Source organism: Drosophila nasuta, chromosome 2R (genome assembly GCF_023558535.2).
Source record: "Drosophila nasuta strain 15112-1781.00 chromosome 2R, ASM2355853v1, whole genome shotgun sequence".
NCBI classification, from domain to species: domain Eukaryota; kingdom Metazoa; phylum Arthropoda; class Insecta; order Diptera; family Drosophilidae; genus Drosophila; species Drosophila nasuta.
The window spans coordinates 23,119,451-23,138,757 of record NC_083456.1 but is presented as its reverse complement, the minus strand read 5'-3'; the positions used below and the strand labels follow the sequence as shown (position 1 = coordinate 23,138,757).

At 37.9% G+C, this 19,307-nt stretch overlaps 1 protein-coding gene across 2 annotated transcripts in view; it reads left to right on the top strand.

The window, feature by feature from the left end:
- LOC132786283 (homeobox protein 5) overlaps nucleotides 1–19,083 on the top strand; it is a 59,938-nt gene extending 40,855 nt beyond the window's left edge. Inside the window, exons 1-3 of one of the 2 annotated variants that reach the window (XM_060792777.1) lie at nucleotides 1,967–2,561; nucleotides 10,080–10,787; nucleotides 15,295–19,072. In XM_060792777.1, the coding sequence (XP_060648760.1) occupies nucleotides 10,112–10,787; nucleotides 15,295–17,495 (2,877 nt within the window). In that variant the 5' untranslated portion in view covers nucleotides 1,967–2,561; nucleotides 10,080–10,111 and the 3' untranslated portion in view covers nucleotides 17,496–19,072. Of the gene's footprint in view, nucleotides 1–1,966; nucleotides 2,562–10,079; nucleotides 10,788–15,294 lie in introns of those variants that run through there. The other variant, XM_060792776.1, reaches the window with a different exon arrangement.
- The last annotated feature ends 224 nt before the right edge of the window (nucleotides 19,084–19,307 follow it).

The following is a 19,307-nucleotide window of genomic DNA, read 5'->3' as shown; positions in this document are numbered from 1 at the left end:
TCATTTGTTTATGTGGCATTTTGTTTATGTTTAGTTTCGATGCAACAATGCGGAATGCGTTTCTTCTGTTACTTGCGGCAACCTTGTCCTTAGCACATGAACATTTTTGTTTACTGTCCCCACAAAAGTTCACAGCGAAAATGTGCGAAAATAAATAATTTTCCATTTTATTTCTGACCAAAATGTCTGTCAATGCATGAATATGGAATTCGGGTATTCGGTATGTGGCATGGAAATTTGACAAGCTGTGGCAGTCGAATGCATAAATAAAAATGCTAAATTATAAATGCGGCGATAAATGTGCAAAATGATGCGCGTTTTTGCATTTTGAATTCATTGTGTGTGTACTGCAAAGTTGATTTATATTTGCCAGAGCAGCCAGAGCAGCATATATCGGACAGTTTGCGCTTGTTTCTCAGCAATATAGTCTTTTAATTAGGCACATAATCATTAGACTGGCTTTTCAAATGATTTAAATGATAAATTATATGAAATGGCAAAGAGTTTTATAAATACATACACAGATATATCTTTGTATTTTATTTGTGAGCAACTAATTTTAATAAATCAATTAAGTATTTCACAAGTCTTACGATTTATCGGTTTGTTTGGCAAAGTCATAATTGAATGTTCATGTTTAAGCTAAAAATATAAAATTGATTTTATTAAATCAATTACACGTTTCTGAAGTATGTAGATTTATTTGATTGTTTCTTAAAGGTATATAATAATGTTGTTATTAATATTTATTATCATACAATAATATAAAGATAAAGAAAAGTAATCTATATTTAAAGACTTAACTACTACATCGAATTTAAATGATATTTTTATAACTTACTACCCAGAAATTGCGTATTTAAACCAATCTTTTAATATGTCTGAGTTGTATTTCTATTAAAAACCATTGAATCAAGTTCCTCAGACAATCCATAAAAGCGTCCATTCCGCCTACCTTGAGTAATTCATTCAACTTAAACAAAACACGCCCCGTTTTTAGTGTCTGGCTTCCCTGACCCTGTCAAGTGCAAAACAAATGGAAAATATCTCAACTTCCGGCTACGCTTTCCTTGACCCAGCCACCCGCATATGGACTTCGAGATATTTGCCCCAAAGAGATACACATATTCCTAAACAGATCGGTCTGATAAAACTGTCCATAAATGGTCAAGTGAATCATTTGTTTAAATTTTTGTTTTGGCCGCGGCTCCTTGCGTTCTGTTTACGTACATTGAAAAGTTAATGGGCCGCGTATGAGCGTTGATGACGTATTTTGGGAAATCATAACACTACACACAGACAACTACAGTCGAGCATACACACAGAGGGAAAGAGAGAGCGGGAGCGGGAGCAAGAGCGAGAGCAACGGCTGGGGTACCTGTTGTATTTTTACCTCAAAGCCCCTTCGTTATAACACAAAACAAAAAAAAAAGAGAGAGCGCTTGCAGAAGCTGAGAGATCAACAACTGTAAAACTCACCACACACACAATTCACCACACGCACACTTGCACAGACTGTAAACTGGGCAAACGGGCCTGGCAAACTGTTGATTGGCTGCTCTGCGCGTGCGCCACGAAAATGGCTGCAAACGCAGGGAGGCAACGAGCCAACCGATTGGCTGCACTGCTCTGTGTTTATGTGTGTGTGTGTGCGTGACTGTGACGTGCGATTTCCCCACGACAACGAAACGCGCGCTCGCTCTCGCTCTCTCTGTGGCTATGCTTTCGATTTTCGAAGTTGTGCCGCCGCCGTTTTGGGCTTTGGGGCGCGTGCCAGCCAAGCTGCCAAGTAGGGGCAATGCCGCCTATGTGTGCGTGTGTGTGTGTTTGTGGTTCTCTCGCTCTCTCTCTCTCATTCTCTGTCTGTGTTGTCCGGTAGTTGGACTCTCGCCGCAACGGCGTTTGTTGAGTTTCATTCATAAAAACCGAAAGAGGGCGCATCTCGTGCCTCAGTTGTGTTCGAACAAGCAAACGCGACGGTTTGAAAATTCTGAAGCAGCAACAGCTGAAATAAAATAGATATTCAATACAAAAAATTTCAACTAATACAATATCACACACACACAAATATACGCAAACAAAAAATTGTGCAAACTCAAATAAAACATAATTAAAAGTGTTTAATACAAAATTGTGCAAACTTAAAAAAACATCGACATCAAGCTGACATCAAGCGAAAGAGAGTGAAAGGATATTTGTGCAAAACTTGCGAAAGCTGTGCCCGCCCCCCTTTTGGTTTTGTGTTGCCCCTCAACTTGGCAACTTTGATGAATGAAAAGTTGCTGTAAACTGTGACGTACGCAACAAAAGAAAATTTTGTGTATAGCAAAAAAGGGAAAATACAATTGCAACAAAGCCTCCCAAATACAATGTTAAAGTTAACTTAGAATTTTTATCGATTTACATTTTGTGTGCCACAAAAGAAAAGAAAAAAAAAAGAAAAACCTTAACAAGTGAAGAAAAGTGAGTGAAGTGCAGCAGCAATCCAAGAGGATTGCTCTGAACTAAAGCGAAAGCAAAAACTACCTTTGAATTCTTCAGCACGTGCCATTGCGATCCAGGTGATTAATTTGTGTTATACACGTACATATGTTATATCTATCAATCAATCTAACTCTATATATGCTATACGGATTGTATAATTATACAAACACTGGGCGGCCAGATACAAGTTATCTATAGATTTGCCTAATACATATTTGCTATATGTTTTAGCTGATGTTGCTGCGGAAATCATAAAACAAACGCTTGTCACATTTTTAATTTGTGCAAATAATTTTTGGAAATTTCCTTGTCAAATCTATAAAAAAAACAAACATTTTTATTGACTTTTAGTTTGTGTTGTCATCGAATTAAGTTGAGAACTTAAGTTGAAATAAAAGTGTTTTTTTTTTTAATACGAAACTAATCTGTTGAAATAGTTCTTGGAATCAAAAAAATTGTCAATCGCTTTAAAAGTTTATCAAATTAATTCATCTGCTTTGAAGATTATGTTTGGCAAATTAAATGATTTATTTTCCCAGATTTTTGTTACGATTAGTTAAATGTTGCGTTAAATTTTAGAAAACAAAATTTTTAAATTTATATTTGGGTTTTCTTCATTTGATAACTCTTTTAAATTGTTGTCTCCAAGCTCGCATTATTTTATTACTTCGAAATCGGACTCTATAGTTATAAATTTGAAATGAACAAAAGCGGTGAATTGAACAATCACTTAGCTGATTTAGTGCTTGCGATAAGTCTTTTGTTCCTCGTAGGAATCCCAATTAAATGCACAATGCTATAAAGTATAGTTTCATTCAGAGCTTACGAAAAACTATTTAAAATAGACTTGAAAATAATCCACTTGAATTTATCACTAGTTCAGTTAGAGTACAAGTAAAAATCCTCTATTTTTGTGAGACTACGATTTGCCTTTTAGTTGTCAACATTTCTGTAGACAGCATTTCAATTCACACTTGCCGCCAGCAGAGAGCTCTTCCGGAATGCAACAAATTTTATTAGAATGTTATCCCTGTGAATGATGCATAAATTCATTAAACGCACAATAAAAATCTCTGCACGCTATTAAAGAGCACAAATCCCAAACTAAGAAAATTATCGCCTCGCACCTGACAGTTTTGCAACTAAGTATATGAATACTCTAGGCGGTTTTTGTATCAGCTAATATATATTTTGTACTGTTAGCAGTCGCTGCAATTTTGTAATTAAATTATTGTCATTGCACTTTGCGCTTAATTTGCGAAAAGCGCAAGCACAAATTTTTGTTTACAATTTAATGGCACATCTTTGAGGCGATCCGGCACCAAAACCGACAGACTTTAATAGTCTGTGGAGGAAGTGGGGAAAAACTAACCCAAAGAGATGTTAAAAGGGGCAACAGACAACAAAAAAAAAAAAGAAAAGCCAAAGAAAAATATAAAGGCATAGTGTTTATAAAAAGAAAAACAATTAGCAAAATGATTTACACGCAGCCTCCCATGTCCAGCGACAACAACAACCACAACAGCAACAACAACAACTGCGCAGCAACAACGCTTGATGGCTCCTCGAAAATAATTTTCAATTTCCCCAGTTTTCATTTCTTCGCTTTTTCGGCTTTTTATGTGTATTTAACCAAATAATTATGACATCAAATACGAAACACCGACGGTTCGTCAAAAGCATCTCTTCGCTTAGCACTCAATCTCTTTCCCCCCCGCCTTTGAAAACAAATGGCACTTTGACACCCAGTCTGGCCACTAAATAGTGATAGTGATTCCGTTTGGGATTTAGATACCGCTTTAGGGGGTGAGGTGGGAGGAGGAGGAGGAGGAAGGAGTTGGGGCAACGCACGCGCCTGCCAAGCCAAACAAAGGCTGACGGCGATGGCGATGCCGATGGCGATGGCAGCGACCGCCCAACTAAGTGCCCACTAAAATGATTTTAAAATTTTTATAAAAATACTCATACATGTTATTTTACGCATGCATACCCTGTAAAGGCAATTGGCTAAAGGGTGGCTTGAGGGAAGTGATTACAAGAAAAAATATAAAAATTAAATTAAAGACTAAATACGACATTTTCTTGAAATCCACAAATTTATAGATAGAGCAAAAGGCATTTGAAATAAAACATTTGTTTTATAATAAAGAAATAAATACATTTTGAATAAAGCAAAAGATTTATGGAAGAGAAAAAGAAAATAATATAAGCATCATCTTTTTGTACTTGTCTCTGATAAAAATAATGACTTTATACAAATTTCAACATTTTTGGTGAAAAGTGAGAGCAAATATCAACAAATTTTATGCAACACAAAAATGAAAAAATATAAATTCAAAATAAATCAGTTTTCAGCACTTGGGCGTTAGAAATATAAGTCTAATAAAAGTTTAAATAATGTTTATATATTTTAAAAGTATTTATCTGAAAACACATTGATGATTTGCTTATCGCATTGTGTATTTAAAATGAAAGTTAACCATAGACAATTGAAGTTTGGGAAAGTATTTAAGTTACAAAATAAAATAGTACTTCATAGAATAAAGTAATCATCAACAGCTGTTAGAATGATTATTAGTAATATAGTTTATTATATATTCAAATATAATTAGTTAATAACCGCTAGCTGGAATGATTATTAGTTATATGGTTTATTATATATTCCAATGTAGTTAACAACTGCCAGCTAAAAAGATTATTACAATATTTAGTTATGCATAAATTGAAAGCTCGCTAATGTTTGCAGGGTATGTTGGAGTTCGAGTTGTTGGTGTTGTTATTGCTGTAGTGCCTGCGGCTGTTTATTTTCATTAATTGTTCTCATGAGGAAAACACAAGAGTAACAACAACAATAACAACAACAACATGACATAGCTGTAGCTGTTGGCATGAAAAGTGTGACAAAGTGTTACGCATGCAAAGACGGCGTCGGCAAAAGATACATTTTCCATGTTGCAAGTTGCCTGCTGTTGCTGTTGCTGCCGCTGTTGTTGTTGCTGTTGTTGTTGTTGGACTGCTTAACTTGTTGGTCTGTTGGCCTGTTGGTCTGAGTTGTTGTCCGGCTGCCACGCTGCTGCCCGCTGCGTGAATGATGGACTTTGTCTTTGTCTCCTCCTCCTTGCAGCAACTGCTGCCACACTCCACTCTCCACTCAACTGAACTGAACTGCGTTGCCTGTTCCTGTTGCCGTGTCGCATGCGAGTTGCATGTTTGTATCTATGTTGCCTGCCAGATACTTTTACTGCAACGTCTTTTGCATTTTGACTAATGACGCCGCCTCTCCAGGCGTTTCTCCAATTTCTTTTTCTGTTAATAACCAAACAACGACAAAGGCAGCAAAAACAAAAAAAAAAACAATAAGTATACGCAACGTTGTTATTGTTATTGCCTGTTGGCCTGTTAATTGTTTGATGTTTGGCGTTGAAGTTTTCTGCTCAAGGTTATTGGGCTGCTGCTGTGCTGCGATGATATCAAATCTCAGAGGGTCTTTATGCAAATCTGCTTGCCTAAATGACTGACTGTCAGTCATTGCATAAGACACACACAACAACAACGAAAACCATAAAAAACTATTATAAAAACAAAAAGAGAGCTCGGTACATAAAATAATAGCCAAAGACAATAAATTGCATTTATTTTTGGAGCCGCTAAGTAGCCAAGTCGATAAGGTCGCAACTTAATCCACAATGAGGTCTTCACAAGCCAAAAATAAAAACGAACAGACAGACAGCAAAAAAAAATATAACTAAAAACAACAATAAACAACGTACACGACAGCAATAACGCAACTGAAGCTGCATTGAAGTCATGTGTGTGTGTGTGTGTGTGTGTGTTTGGAGTGTGGGTCAAGCCCAAGATCGTCGTTTGGTCCACTTGCCAGTCTAAACAAATTGGCGCCCATCTATCGAAATGTTAACACTCGTATATACGAGAGCCAGAATCCCAAATGAAACTACGGAACCAGTCAGACACACACACACACTCACACACACACACTACAGTACACACAGTGAAACAACAACAACAACCGGTTTGGCAAAACTTAATTAAAATAATATCAACATAACAATTTTTATTATTTTTTTTTCTTGCCTTTCTTTCTTCCTCATCGAGACGAAAGACTTGAAAATGCTGTGTGCCAATATTCATTCATGGCAAAATCTAGAGTCAACTCGGCATATGTCTAAGGCTAACACCGAGAGACTCAGATCGAGACCGAGACTGTGACTGAGACTGAGACCAAAAACTGAGGCTAAAACTACTACAACTATACCAAAATGCTATGCAAAATTATGCAGAGTGAAAGAAACAGGCAACAGACACACACAAACACACACAAGATTTACTATACATTTAGCTCTATATGTGCTTTATACAGTGGAAAGTCGCTAAGGAGAATTTCAAGAACAAAAAATAAAAGTTGCGAGAACTCAAACAAAAATAATCAAAAACATATAGCAAATACTATAAATTTGTAAAGTTTAGTATTCAAAGTTAATAAATATAATAGTATATATGTAAAGTTTAGTAATTAAAGTTAAGTAATATAATAGCACAAATGTTTTTTGTACTGAATACTTCATCAATATTTTAGTTACACTATGAAAAGCACTCTATAGTATATTTTAAATGTAGTACTATATCAATATACCAAATATAGCGTTTGGAATTGATCAGTATTTTTTGCGGTATATTAATCTACTATATGGTATATTTTGAATGTAGTACCACATAAATATACCAAATATAGTGTTTGGTATATTTTCAGTATTTTGTGGTATGTTGTATCTGGTATATTTTTAATGCATCACTGTACCAAATATAGTGTTTGGAATTGTTTAGTATTTTTAACGGTATATCTATTTACTATATGGTATAATTTGAATAAATTACCATATACCATATATATCATTTGGTATATTTTCAGTATTTTATGGTATATGATATTTGGTATATTTTTAATACAGTAGTATCAATATAGCAAATATAGCGTTTGGTATATTTTCAGTATATTCAGTACATTAATTTGGTATATCTTAGTAATAATATGCACAGTTTTACTTTGCTAATTCGATCTGTGCTTTAAGCTAATCAATATGAATCGATTGTTTGCACTTGGCCAGTGCTCACTGTACTTGGGCTAAACTTTAAATGTAAATGTCTGTGGCACGAACAGCAATAACAACAACGACAGCAACAACAACAACGACAACATTGAGCGTTCGCAGCTTCGCTTATATATTTTTTTCCTCGATGTGTGTTTTTTTTTTAAGGGAGTGTCAATTGTTAGCCAAGTTATTAAGCGCAGAAGAAGAAGAGGAAGCTGAAGCTGATGCTGATGCTGGCCAAGATCCGAGAGCTCAGATTGAGAGGCAGCAGCAGGCCGCCAGTTCGACCAGTTCAGTTCAGCTTCAGTTCGATTCAGTTGTGTGTGTGTGTGTGTGAGTGTGTGTTGGAGCAGCGTGAAGCACACACAGTGTGTGCCGAGTGAATGATTCATGTGGCACTCGTATTCGTATTCGTATTCAGATACAAATCTTTGATCGACTGTAAAAATTATTGACTGCGTCGCATAATTTTATGAATGAATGAAAGCAACAAAAGCCACAAAACACTTTGATTTTTTTCTTATGTTTTTTTGTCTTCTCTTTACTTTTTGAGCACAGCACGCGCTGCCCATTGTAGCTATAGCTATAGTTGTAGCTGTGTATCTGTGAGATACAAATGTATCGGAGTGTGTGTGTAATATTCATGCTGCGCTGACTGCGCCGCTTGTCGTCTCGTCTCGAGTGCACTTTGCCACGGAAATTATGCGTGAAATCAAATGTAAATAAAAAAGCAAAAGTGCCAAAACAGGCAACAGGCGACGGGCGAAGATGTGGCAAGGGGTTCAGCAACGACAACAACGTGGGGCACGGTAGTTATTTTGGCGCATAGCTGCCTGTCAACACGAGTGCACTTGTAATGCAAATCAACGCGGTCAAGTCGAACCGCGCCACGCAAGAAACAGCAGTCGAGCACTCGACGCAAAGCGAAGCGAAGATGACGCCACAGCAACAACGACGAGAGTCGCCACAAGTTGTTGCTGCTGCTGCTGCTGTTGTGGGCTGCTGTTGGCAGTCAAATCAAAGCCGTTTGCCAAATTATAAGCCAAGTTTATGGCTTATATGAGCGGCATTTAATTGCGCTTGCGCAACACCATTTTCCAAGCATTGCGTAAGGTCAACGCTTGACCTGCAACGCGTTGCAAGCGCTGTGTGCGCCTGACCCACTTGCCGCTGTGCAACTTGTTGCCACTTGTTGAAGGTGGACCTAAGCTGTGGGAAAGCAACTTGTTCTACTTCTCACATGTCGCATGTCTCCCTTGGTTTAAGTGCTTAATCGATTTTAATTTAATTGCTCGCGACTCGTGGGCAGCTGTTGCTAAAAAGGAAAGTCTTCGAGTGATGCCACAATTTTAGTTGTTTTTTTCGTTGTTTGTGGCAAATTAAATTGTTTGTGTGGCCCATAAATTGTTTGTCAACCGATGCGGATCTTATGCAATTGAACAGCTGTCATGGCAAATCAATAAAACCCCAAAAAAGACCAACTACACGGTGTAGTTGAAAATGTGTTCGATCTTTTATAGATCCACAACATTGAAATGTGTTGCACCACCCGCGGTGCATATTAAATATTTTTCCAGCTGAGTGAAGTTCAGGTAAAAACTGTTCAATTTATGCCGCTAATTAAACTGAAGCTGTGCAAATTACGCTTTAATGGTTCAACAGTAGTTGGAATCAATTTGTCGCTAGCACTTAAATAATATTATTTATCTATGAATATCATCAATTTGTTAGGCAAGCTTTAAGTGATTTTGGTAATAATTGATAAACATAAATAAATATTGAAAAATATTATTGATAACTGCATAAAATTGAACTCGTTTTGACATCCGTTATTTAAAAATGAATATGTTCATATTAGATGGTAATCAAAATTACTAAGAAAACAGTATTAAAAGAAAGAAAACAGTCGTAACTATGAGCCTATGGTATATTATGAATATAGTAGTAGAGCAATATACTAAATATGCAATCAAAATTACTTCGAAAACAATCCAAAAAGAAACAAAGATAACAGCTATAGAAGGATAACTTTGAACATATGGTAAATTTTGAGTCTAGTAGTATAGAAATATACTAAATATTAATTTTGGTATATTAATTCGGTATATTTCAATGATAATACCGCACTGTTTTGCATTTATTGAAATGTGTGTGGGAATCTATCTCAAATGTTTCAATATTAAATGCAAAATCTAGTATTTTTTGGTATATTTTGTCATTTTAATCTTCAAAGATTAGTTAAACAATTTAAATGCGTACTTAAAAGTGATGAATTTTTTCAAGAACATTGTTCTGCTCATAAAACATGAAATCGTATAAAAGTGGATGCGACTTTTTATATTTTCAAGTTTCTAAAATATTATAATTTATTTATTCTCTATATATTTTACTACTACTTTTAATATTTTCGAGTTTCCAACATGTAAATTATTTATATCCCATACATTTTACTAACTTCTCACCTCTTCCCTTCTTATCTATTTTTAGGCGGCGTAGCCCCTGGAACCCCATCAGCGGCCATGATCATGGAAGGGCTTGAAACCCTGGTGGCGCCAACGCATCACGCATTCCTGCTCACCGAAACGGCCGCTGCGGCCCATTTCAATGTGCTGAGCTTTGACACGTGCCTCTTCAAGACGAGCACGGCACAGAGCAGCAGTCCCTCGGCTGCCAGTTACCTAAGCTCAGCACAATTTGGCGGTGGCGTCGCCGCCACAGCAGCTGCCGGCAGCAGCAGCAGCAACGGCAACAACAGCTCAACAATTGCTGCCAGCAGCAGCCACAGCAACAGCATCGGCGGTCAAACGTTGTTGCACTATACGACGGCTGCCACAGCGGCCACACATCACAACAACAACAACAACAACAATCATCATAACAATAATTCTGTGCTGCGTGCTCGCAATCAGACAGCCACGCCCACACAGGGCGGCAGTCCTGGTAACGTGGCAGCGCAACCGATATCAGGCAGCGTCACAGCCGCGAGCAGCGGCCGCAGTTCAGCATCACATCTCAGCCTGTTGAACACAAGCCAACACAGTCCCGTTACGGCCACCGAGCACGGTGTCACCGGCGTGGAGTCCAAGCAGCTGATCGAGGCTCTGCCCGGCGATCTCAATACGCCGGTCACCACGTCCAGCGATATACCCTCGTTCTTTGGACCATCCACAGTGGTCGAACCACCGCCAATTACCGGTAAGTTAATGGGAAAAGATTAGGACTGATAGTTGAATATATATATTTAAAAATTATATTTTGAGGGAAAGATTTATGTTAGAAGAAATCTGTTGATAGTTGAATACAAGACTTTCAATATAATTACAAATAAAATTTAGGGAGGAGATTGGATAGTATTAATAAGACAATATTAGTGAGAATTTAAAATGATATTTCGGGAAAGATGGCAAAACATTTAGAAGAAATCGATTGATAGTTGAAATTGAATAAAAAACTTTTAATATTTACAAATGATATTTCGGAGAAAGATTGCATAGAATCTATAAGAATTTATTAGTTAGAATTAAAAACAAAATATTTCGTTATAAAACTGAAATACAACTTAAACAAACTATAAAAACATATTCATATGTAGCAAACAGAAATATATTATAAAAAATATATTTATAAGTAGCTGACTTTCACTGTGCCTCAAGTTCCTACCTATGTCAACAAAAAAACTATTACAAACAAAAAATAGAGGAGAAATTCCAATTAGAAGTCTTATAGATTTCGTTGGCAGAAGAGATACCAAGAAATCTTAAAAATTGCAATACATTTTCATTATTAAAATGTTCCCCATCTTCCCAAATCTTATCACAAAAATTAACATGATAAGATCACTTCGAAACTGTCAAAATATTTTCCTTAAGCAAACTTAGAAAGTAACTAAGTTACAAGCAAAATTTTTTAGCAATAATTTGTGAAACAAATTTATCTTTTTAGCATTTCTGCCAACTCCTTGACATAGTTAGCACAACCTTTTTGTGGGTTAGAGTAGCGTTCGCATTGCAGCGATATATGCAAACTTATGGTTTTGGGTTTTCTTTATCTGAGCACTGCTAATGGATGCAGCTGCCACATGCTGCAGTTGCAAGTTGCAAGCAGTCGCCAAAAGACTGCAACTAATCCGATGTCAGGCTTAAGTCGCAACATAAATCAGCCTCAACCGCCGCTTGGCTTGGTCAACAGAAAGCTGCCGTCTTTTGAGTAACTCTCTCTCCCCCTCTCTCTCTCTCACGCACACACACTAGCTGTCTCTTTTTAATACATTTCGCAGAAAACAAGTTCAAAATCACAAAACAAACATTCCACACAAAAAATGAAGTACAAATTTTTATTGAAATCATTTTTTGTGATTTCATTTTTTTCGACTTTATTAATTATGAACGATGTTAAGAGTCAGCGAGGAGCTTGACATATATTATTGTTATTTATAAACAAATTCAATTAATAAAATTGTTGACACTCTCATATAGAATATGATGTGGGGGGCGCTACAGCTCTATATAGACTTGTTCAAAATTCTTTTGGTGGCATTTAATTAATTGCAAATAAATTCAATTGCATGTGAGCGAGAGAGAGCATATGAGAATATGAGAAATGCTTGATCACACACTCTCTTCTAAGACTGCACAATAAAACAAGCAGCACTTAATTAATCAAGTAACAACAACAACAACGGCAACAACAAGAACAATAATAATAATAATACATAATAGCAACAACAATGAAGTGTTGTCGCGGCACATGTATTAAACATTTCCGTTCAGTGTCAATGTTTCGAGCGCAATTTACTCGGCTCGAGATACGCGACAAGAGTCTCAAACTCAGAGACTCAGACAATATCAACGATATCGTACTTACATATATACGAAAAATATATACATATATGTAAGATCGAGCCGTATATGCACAAAAGAACATTTTCTAATTGAATTAAGGCAAAGCAAATAAAGTATACTAGATTTTTCCCGAGCACGTATCAGAAACAATTGAGTTTAATTGCTCGCGTCATACTATCGTATCTTTTTTTTTTGTGCAGATCCAACTATGAAAGTAACAAACTAAATATCAACTAAATTGCACTTGGATTTGCCTCTCAGACACAATCCACACAGCTTTAATTCAGTTAACTGCATATGCTTTTTAATTGCTTCAGATACTTTGTATCTCTAAGTGAAATTCTTGGAAATATTATAGATATTATATAGTATACTTTTAATACCACAATCAATAAGTTAATTTGGTATTAGAGGTAGATTCATGGTTACATTTTAATTGTTCTACATTGTCATTTCATTTTCTAAACAAGTTGACAATTAAAAATGCAAAAAAATCCGACTAACATATATTGTTGATATTATATAGTATATTTTTAATACCACTATCAATAACTTAATATGGTATTCTAGGCAGCTTCATGATGAAATTTCAAGCATATACATTTTATAAATTGTCAAAAACTTACCAATTGAAAATTCATAAAGTTCAGATAATTATATATTTTTGATATTATGCAGTATATTTTTAATACCACGAGCTAGTATGGTATTCATAGCGATTAAATTTCATTTGCACCAATTTTATATATTACCATTTCATTCTAACGAAAATTGACCAATTGAAAATGCATAAAAATCAGCCATTATTGTATATGAAATGCAGACACTTATACAGTCGCGCCTATATGCATAAGTTTAAAACATATGTAGCTACATTTAGTAGCCTGAAATATCTAAAAATTGGACGCGTCGCGCCAAAAAATGTCACTCATAAATTTGGCGCAGTCGCCTGACAAGCGTCGCAGCCCACGCAAAACAAAAAAAAAGTCCCCCAAAAGAAAAATCGTCAGCAAAAAAAAAAGATTTTCAACACACACAACAACAACAAGAACACACAAAAAAAATAAAAACAAAATGAACTAATAAATAAATAACAAATGGAAAGAAAGGAAAAGAGGAGCAAAAAAAAAAACTAACTCAACTCGCGCAATACATTAAAACAATTTGCATGGGGACAGCGCGATTTTTGCTTTGCTTTGGCTACGCGGACAATGATAAAGCAGCTTTTAATCGCTAAACTTGGCAGCCGGCGCTGGGCATAACTTACTCTCGCATGTCCAAGCCGAATGAGTTATGCATTCGACTGCCAAGTTTGCCTTGTCTTGCCTCAAGTGGCCAAAACTTACAGTCCAAAGGGTAGCCAATTGTCTCTAGCGGATGTCTCCAAAAAAAAAGAGCAATATATATTTGAAATTGGCCAAAATGCGGCATTAATTATGCCTGCTCAAATAATATATTAGACACATGACTCAGTCTCAATTTATGCATTGTGCATTTCTGTGAATTGAAGCGCATTGGGCCCCAGCTCGTCTGTCTGCCTCTTTCCTCTATCTATCTCTCTTACTCTCTCTCTCTCTCTCTCTGTCTTGAAGAGGGAGAGATTGATGTCACAGCACATTAGGCGCAATGCAACTCAATCAATAGCCAAGCGAACTGCGACTCTGGCATTAATGACTACCCAAAACGATCATCATCATCATCATTATCATCATGGAGTGCATCTTCGTGATGATGTTGTTGCTGCCTGTTGCATGCCACGGCCACAACAATAACAAAAAGCAAAAAAAAAAGTGTCCAGAGGCAGACTGATGCCACAGCGGTAGCTGCCGTAATTAGTCTTCTGGCCGACACTTTTGTGGGCCTAGCGATGTTTGCGTGACCGCACGTGACACGACATATTCAAAAGATTAAAGTAGAGTTTACTAAAGAAAATATTTAAGAAAAATATGCATCAATTATTTAAGATAATATACAAGTTAAAGCTATTATCTTTTATATTCCAACTTTGACAAGTTCGAAAGACAAAAAAAGAGTTTACTAAACTAAATATTTAAGAAATATATGCACCAATTATTTAAGACATATTTTAAGTCAAGTTAAAGCTATTTTCTTTATTCTAAATTCAAAAAGTTCCTAGTTAAAAAATTGACATTTATTGACAACATATTTTATTGCCAGTAAAAGATATATTGTTTAGTCTTTATTATGATTCAAATATAACTCTAACTTAGAGACTGGAGTTTACTTTTTCTTAGCACACTTTTGCATAATAGTATAGAGGACTCTCTCTTTTCCAACCCGCTAAGCACATCTCAATTTAAACAACTTCATCAGGCCACTTGACCTGCTTGCTTATTTGGTTGACTTTGTCACCTTCAAGCTCGCACTTGAGTTTGTCTTAATTACTCCTTTATTTTCGGTGAGCGGGCACATCGTGAATGTCGTGTGCGAATTGATATTGATTCGTGTGTGAGTTGTGGCTGCCACCACCAAGCGGCGGCAGCAGCAGCAACAACGATGAGCGATGATGCGACCTCCCGTGTTGTTCGATTTCCGCGAAATCAAAGCGCGCCCAGCTGCAGCAACAGCAACAGCAGCAGCCAGAGTCGATATAACACTTACCCAGTAGTGCTTCCAATGCCAGCGGCCCTTCAAGCGAACTGTGATTGATATCGTCAGGCAAAAAAGAGAAAAAAAAATACAACAGCAAAGAAGGCTGCAAAAGAGATGGCAAATGCAAAAAAGAAAGAAAGAGTTGTAGAAAGGAGGGGGAAGTCAGCATATCAAGTTTTAAGCTTAGCTAAGAGATAATTGCAAAAACTTAGACTAAAAGGGAAATCGCTGTTTGATCTTTTTTGCAGGCTCAATTGAATCCGAGGATCTGTCGCTGGAGCCGCAAGTTGTCTCAGTGGCGAGTCCTGTGTTGTCCTCGTGCAGCCCGCTGAAGGAGGAGCGCAGCACGCCGCCCGCTTTGTCCATTGTCAAGGAAGAATCAAGTAATAATAGTTGTAACATGTATCCACTACACCACAACAACAACAACAACAACAGCCACAGCCACCATCACACAACATCAACAACAACAACATCATCAACAACAGCAACAACAACAACCGCCACAAACAAACAAACAAGCAGCGACAGCAACAGCAGCAGCACGGAGCGAGTTTGCTCGCCTGCTGCTGTCACAGCAACAGCTGCTGCTGGCAACACACACTCACAACAACAACAACAACAACAGCTGCATCACAACAGCAACAACAACAACAGTCACTGTCAACACAGTCACCAACAGCAACAGCAGCAGCAACACATGAGCTCGCCGCAACACCAACAACAATACCAACTACAACAACACCAAATACTACACCAACAACAGCAACAACAACAGCAGCAACAGCAACAGTTGCCACATCATCATCATCATCATCACCACCATCATCATCACAGTCATCAACAACATCAACACCAACAACAACACCAACAACAACAACAACAGCAGCAACAACAGCAACACCAACAACAACAACAGCAGCAACAACACCAACAACAGCAGCAACAACAACAACAACACTATCAACAACATGCACTACAACAACAACAACAACTGCCTGGCAAAATCTCATATCGTGGCATTTTCACCACCACAGGCAACCACAACAGCGCCATGAATGCCGCCCAGCAACTCCAACAGCAACAGCAGCAGCCACAACAGCAACAGCAACTGGCATCGCCACAGCTGAGTGTGTTGCCCGGACAAATGTCGCCGCCATCGAATAGCCTGGGCAATAGCTGGGGTCTGCCCAGTCCCGACAAGTCGCTCTTCCAGCCGCCCATCTTCAGCCTGCCCGCCCACTATGCCGTGCAACAACAGCAACAGCAGCAGCAACAACAGCAGCAGCAACAGCAACAAGCTGCTGCTGCCACCAGCTCGCCCTACGACGATGGACGTGCCGCAGTTGCTGCGGCAGCACAGCATGCGGAGTTGCTTGGCTTGAGCATGGATTGCACGCCACTGTTGCTGAAGCAACCGCCACCCAGCTATGCAACCGGTGCCACCGTCTCCACGGCGGGTTTTGCCAGTCTGGCCGATTTGCAGAGCAGCCACGAACAGTTGCAGCAGCAGCAGCAACAATACGCCGTACGCTCGCAGCTCTCCGCCGTGTCCACGCCCAAGTATCAGTGGCTAGACACACCCGCCGACTATGCAGCCGCCGCGGCAGTTGTGCAACAACAGCAGCAGCAACAACAGCAGCAGCAGCAACAACAGACGCTAGTGTTGCCCGGACCCACTTCATCGGCCAGCAGCAGCAACGCGGCGCTTGGCGTGCTCATACCGAAGCAGGAAAGCTATCCGGACATGCAGCCCAACTCAAATGGCACCGGCTACTCGAGTGCCTCGGCTGCAGCTGCCGCAGCAGCAGCGGCTGCTGCCGTGCAACTGGCCGAATACAGTCCGTCGACGAGCAAAGGCCATGAGATCCTCTCGCAGGTGTATCAACAGAGCAGTGTGCCGCTTAAACTCGTGCCCGTCAAGCCACGCAAGTATCCGAATCGCCCAAGCAAGACGCCAGTGCATGAGCGTCCCTATGCGTGTCCTGTGGAGAATTGCGATCGCCGCTTCTCGCGCTCCGATGAGTTGACCCGCCACATACGCATCCACACCGGGCAGAAGCCATTCCAGTGTCGCATCTGCATGCGCAGCTTCAGTCGCAGCGATCACCTCACCACCCACATCCGCACCCACACTGGAGAGAAACCTTTTAGCTGTGACATCTGCGGACGCAAGTTTGCGCGCTCCGATGAGAAGAAGCGTCATGCCAAGGTGCATCTGAAGCAGCGCATCAAGAAGGAGTCGAAGCTGAGTCGCGAGCAACATCAACAGCAGCAGCAACAGGCAGCAGCAGCAGCCGCTGCACAACAGCAACAGCAACAACAACAGCAGCAGCAGCAACAGTTACAACAGCAACAGCAGCAGCAACATCATCAGCAGTATCAGCATCATCATCTGTTGCATGCCGCCGATTTGGCGATTGTCACAAGCAGTGCGACCAGCATGTAGACCGCAGAGAACTCAACGTCATCGATTGATTCCAACAACAGAGGGCAGCCAAGAACGCCAGCGTCGTACGCCTTGGGGCTGGATCTCGATCTCGATATCGATGAGAGTCCGCTGCCCTTTGAGCTAACACTCACCTCAGACTATGGCACACTGTCGCCATTGACCAGTCCACTCCAGTACAACTATGTGCTGGTCAGCCAGGAGTCCAGCGAGCTGCTGCTTTGCAGTCAGGATTCGCGCAGTCAGGACTTTTAAAAAAGAACAGAAATGTGCAACACGTACAATAAGTCAACTTCTACGCTCTCTCTCTCTCTCTCAATCTATCTGTGCTCTATCAATTTTTTAATGAATCTACGCAGGAATCAATCGTTGATGCTGAATTAAAATAAAAACAAAAAAGAATACACACAAGCAGACACAAAAGAAAAGCACTAGACTGCAAAAAGCTAATTTTGAAATTTTATTTCAAGTTATTCAAAATGTTCAGAATTAAAGTTCTTTCGACGTGTTTTAGCTTTTTGCAACTGCTGCAGAATTGACATTTTTATTGCCTAGTGCAATTAGCTAAATAATTACAAAGTTGTAGCCGTAATTTTTGGGTTGTGCTAGCAGCAAAATCTACGCAAGACATTAAACTAAAAAAAAAACAAAAGTAAAATCATATATTTACCTTAAACATAAACTGAAGCCACACTAAACAAAAACAAAAAAACAGTTACTAACCGAACAAAGTCTAACAAGAACAAAAAAACAAAACGAAAAAAAAGAGTAAAACCCTAAAAACGAAATAATATTAATATTTAAAAATATTTAACTTATGTCTCTAATACTGTGATCTCATGTGTAATAATTATTAATTTTAATTTCTTATAACTAAAACAAAAATAAAAAAACAAAACACAAGCAAGCGTTAATTTTACAAATCAATTATAAACTTTTCAACTTTGCATAGCTAATGTTCATTTTATAAACACAAAAAAAAAAAGAAAACAAAAACAAAAAAAAAACGAAAAACAAAAATGATTCTAACACAAGCAAAAACTAATTTATTGCAGTTAAGCATTTTAAAGTCTATTATTAACTTATTTAGCATCTTAGTGTTTAGGTTTTAACACACACACACACACACACACACATTGAACAGTAAAAAGAAAAGAATTAAAATTAATACACTTTAGCATATCATTTTTCGTGTAAGCCTAAGTAATTAAAGCAGCCATTCATTAAGTATTTAAGAGCTTAAGTTGAATGTGTGTTAAGATGATGAAGAAGATATATTGTGCAACATTTGATTATAGTTATTGATTATATTGATTCATTATTCATTATTGATGATGTGAATTACAACGTGTTGAAAAATGCCCCATGTACTTCCTTAATTGATTCGAAATCAGACGGCAACAAAACAAAAATCGAAATCTAATTTACAAATCCTTCATTACGTTTTTGTATATCACAAAAATAAAAACAAATTATTTTAAAATATTATTGTATCTATTTTCTAGTTTTTAGTTTAAATTTCGCTTTAATTTTAAGTTGAAAACACAATTTTTATAATTAGCTTATTTTATTTTCGAAAATATATAACAATTTTTAAAACAAAAATTCACACAATTTCTTTTTACTTTTATTTTATTGGATATATTTATTTATTTTTATTTTTCAATTACAGCAGCTACACTTATAGCCTTAAGAATCTAACGAAGAAACTATATATTACAGATAGCAAAAAAATTAAGAAACTACATGGAACTCTAGTGCCACTTAAGCAACGATAGCTGAATAACGAATGAAACGAATGGTTTGAGCTAC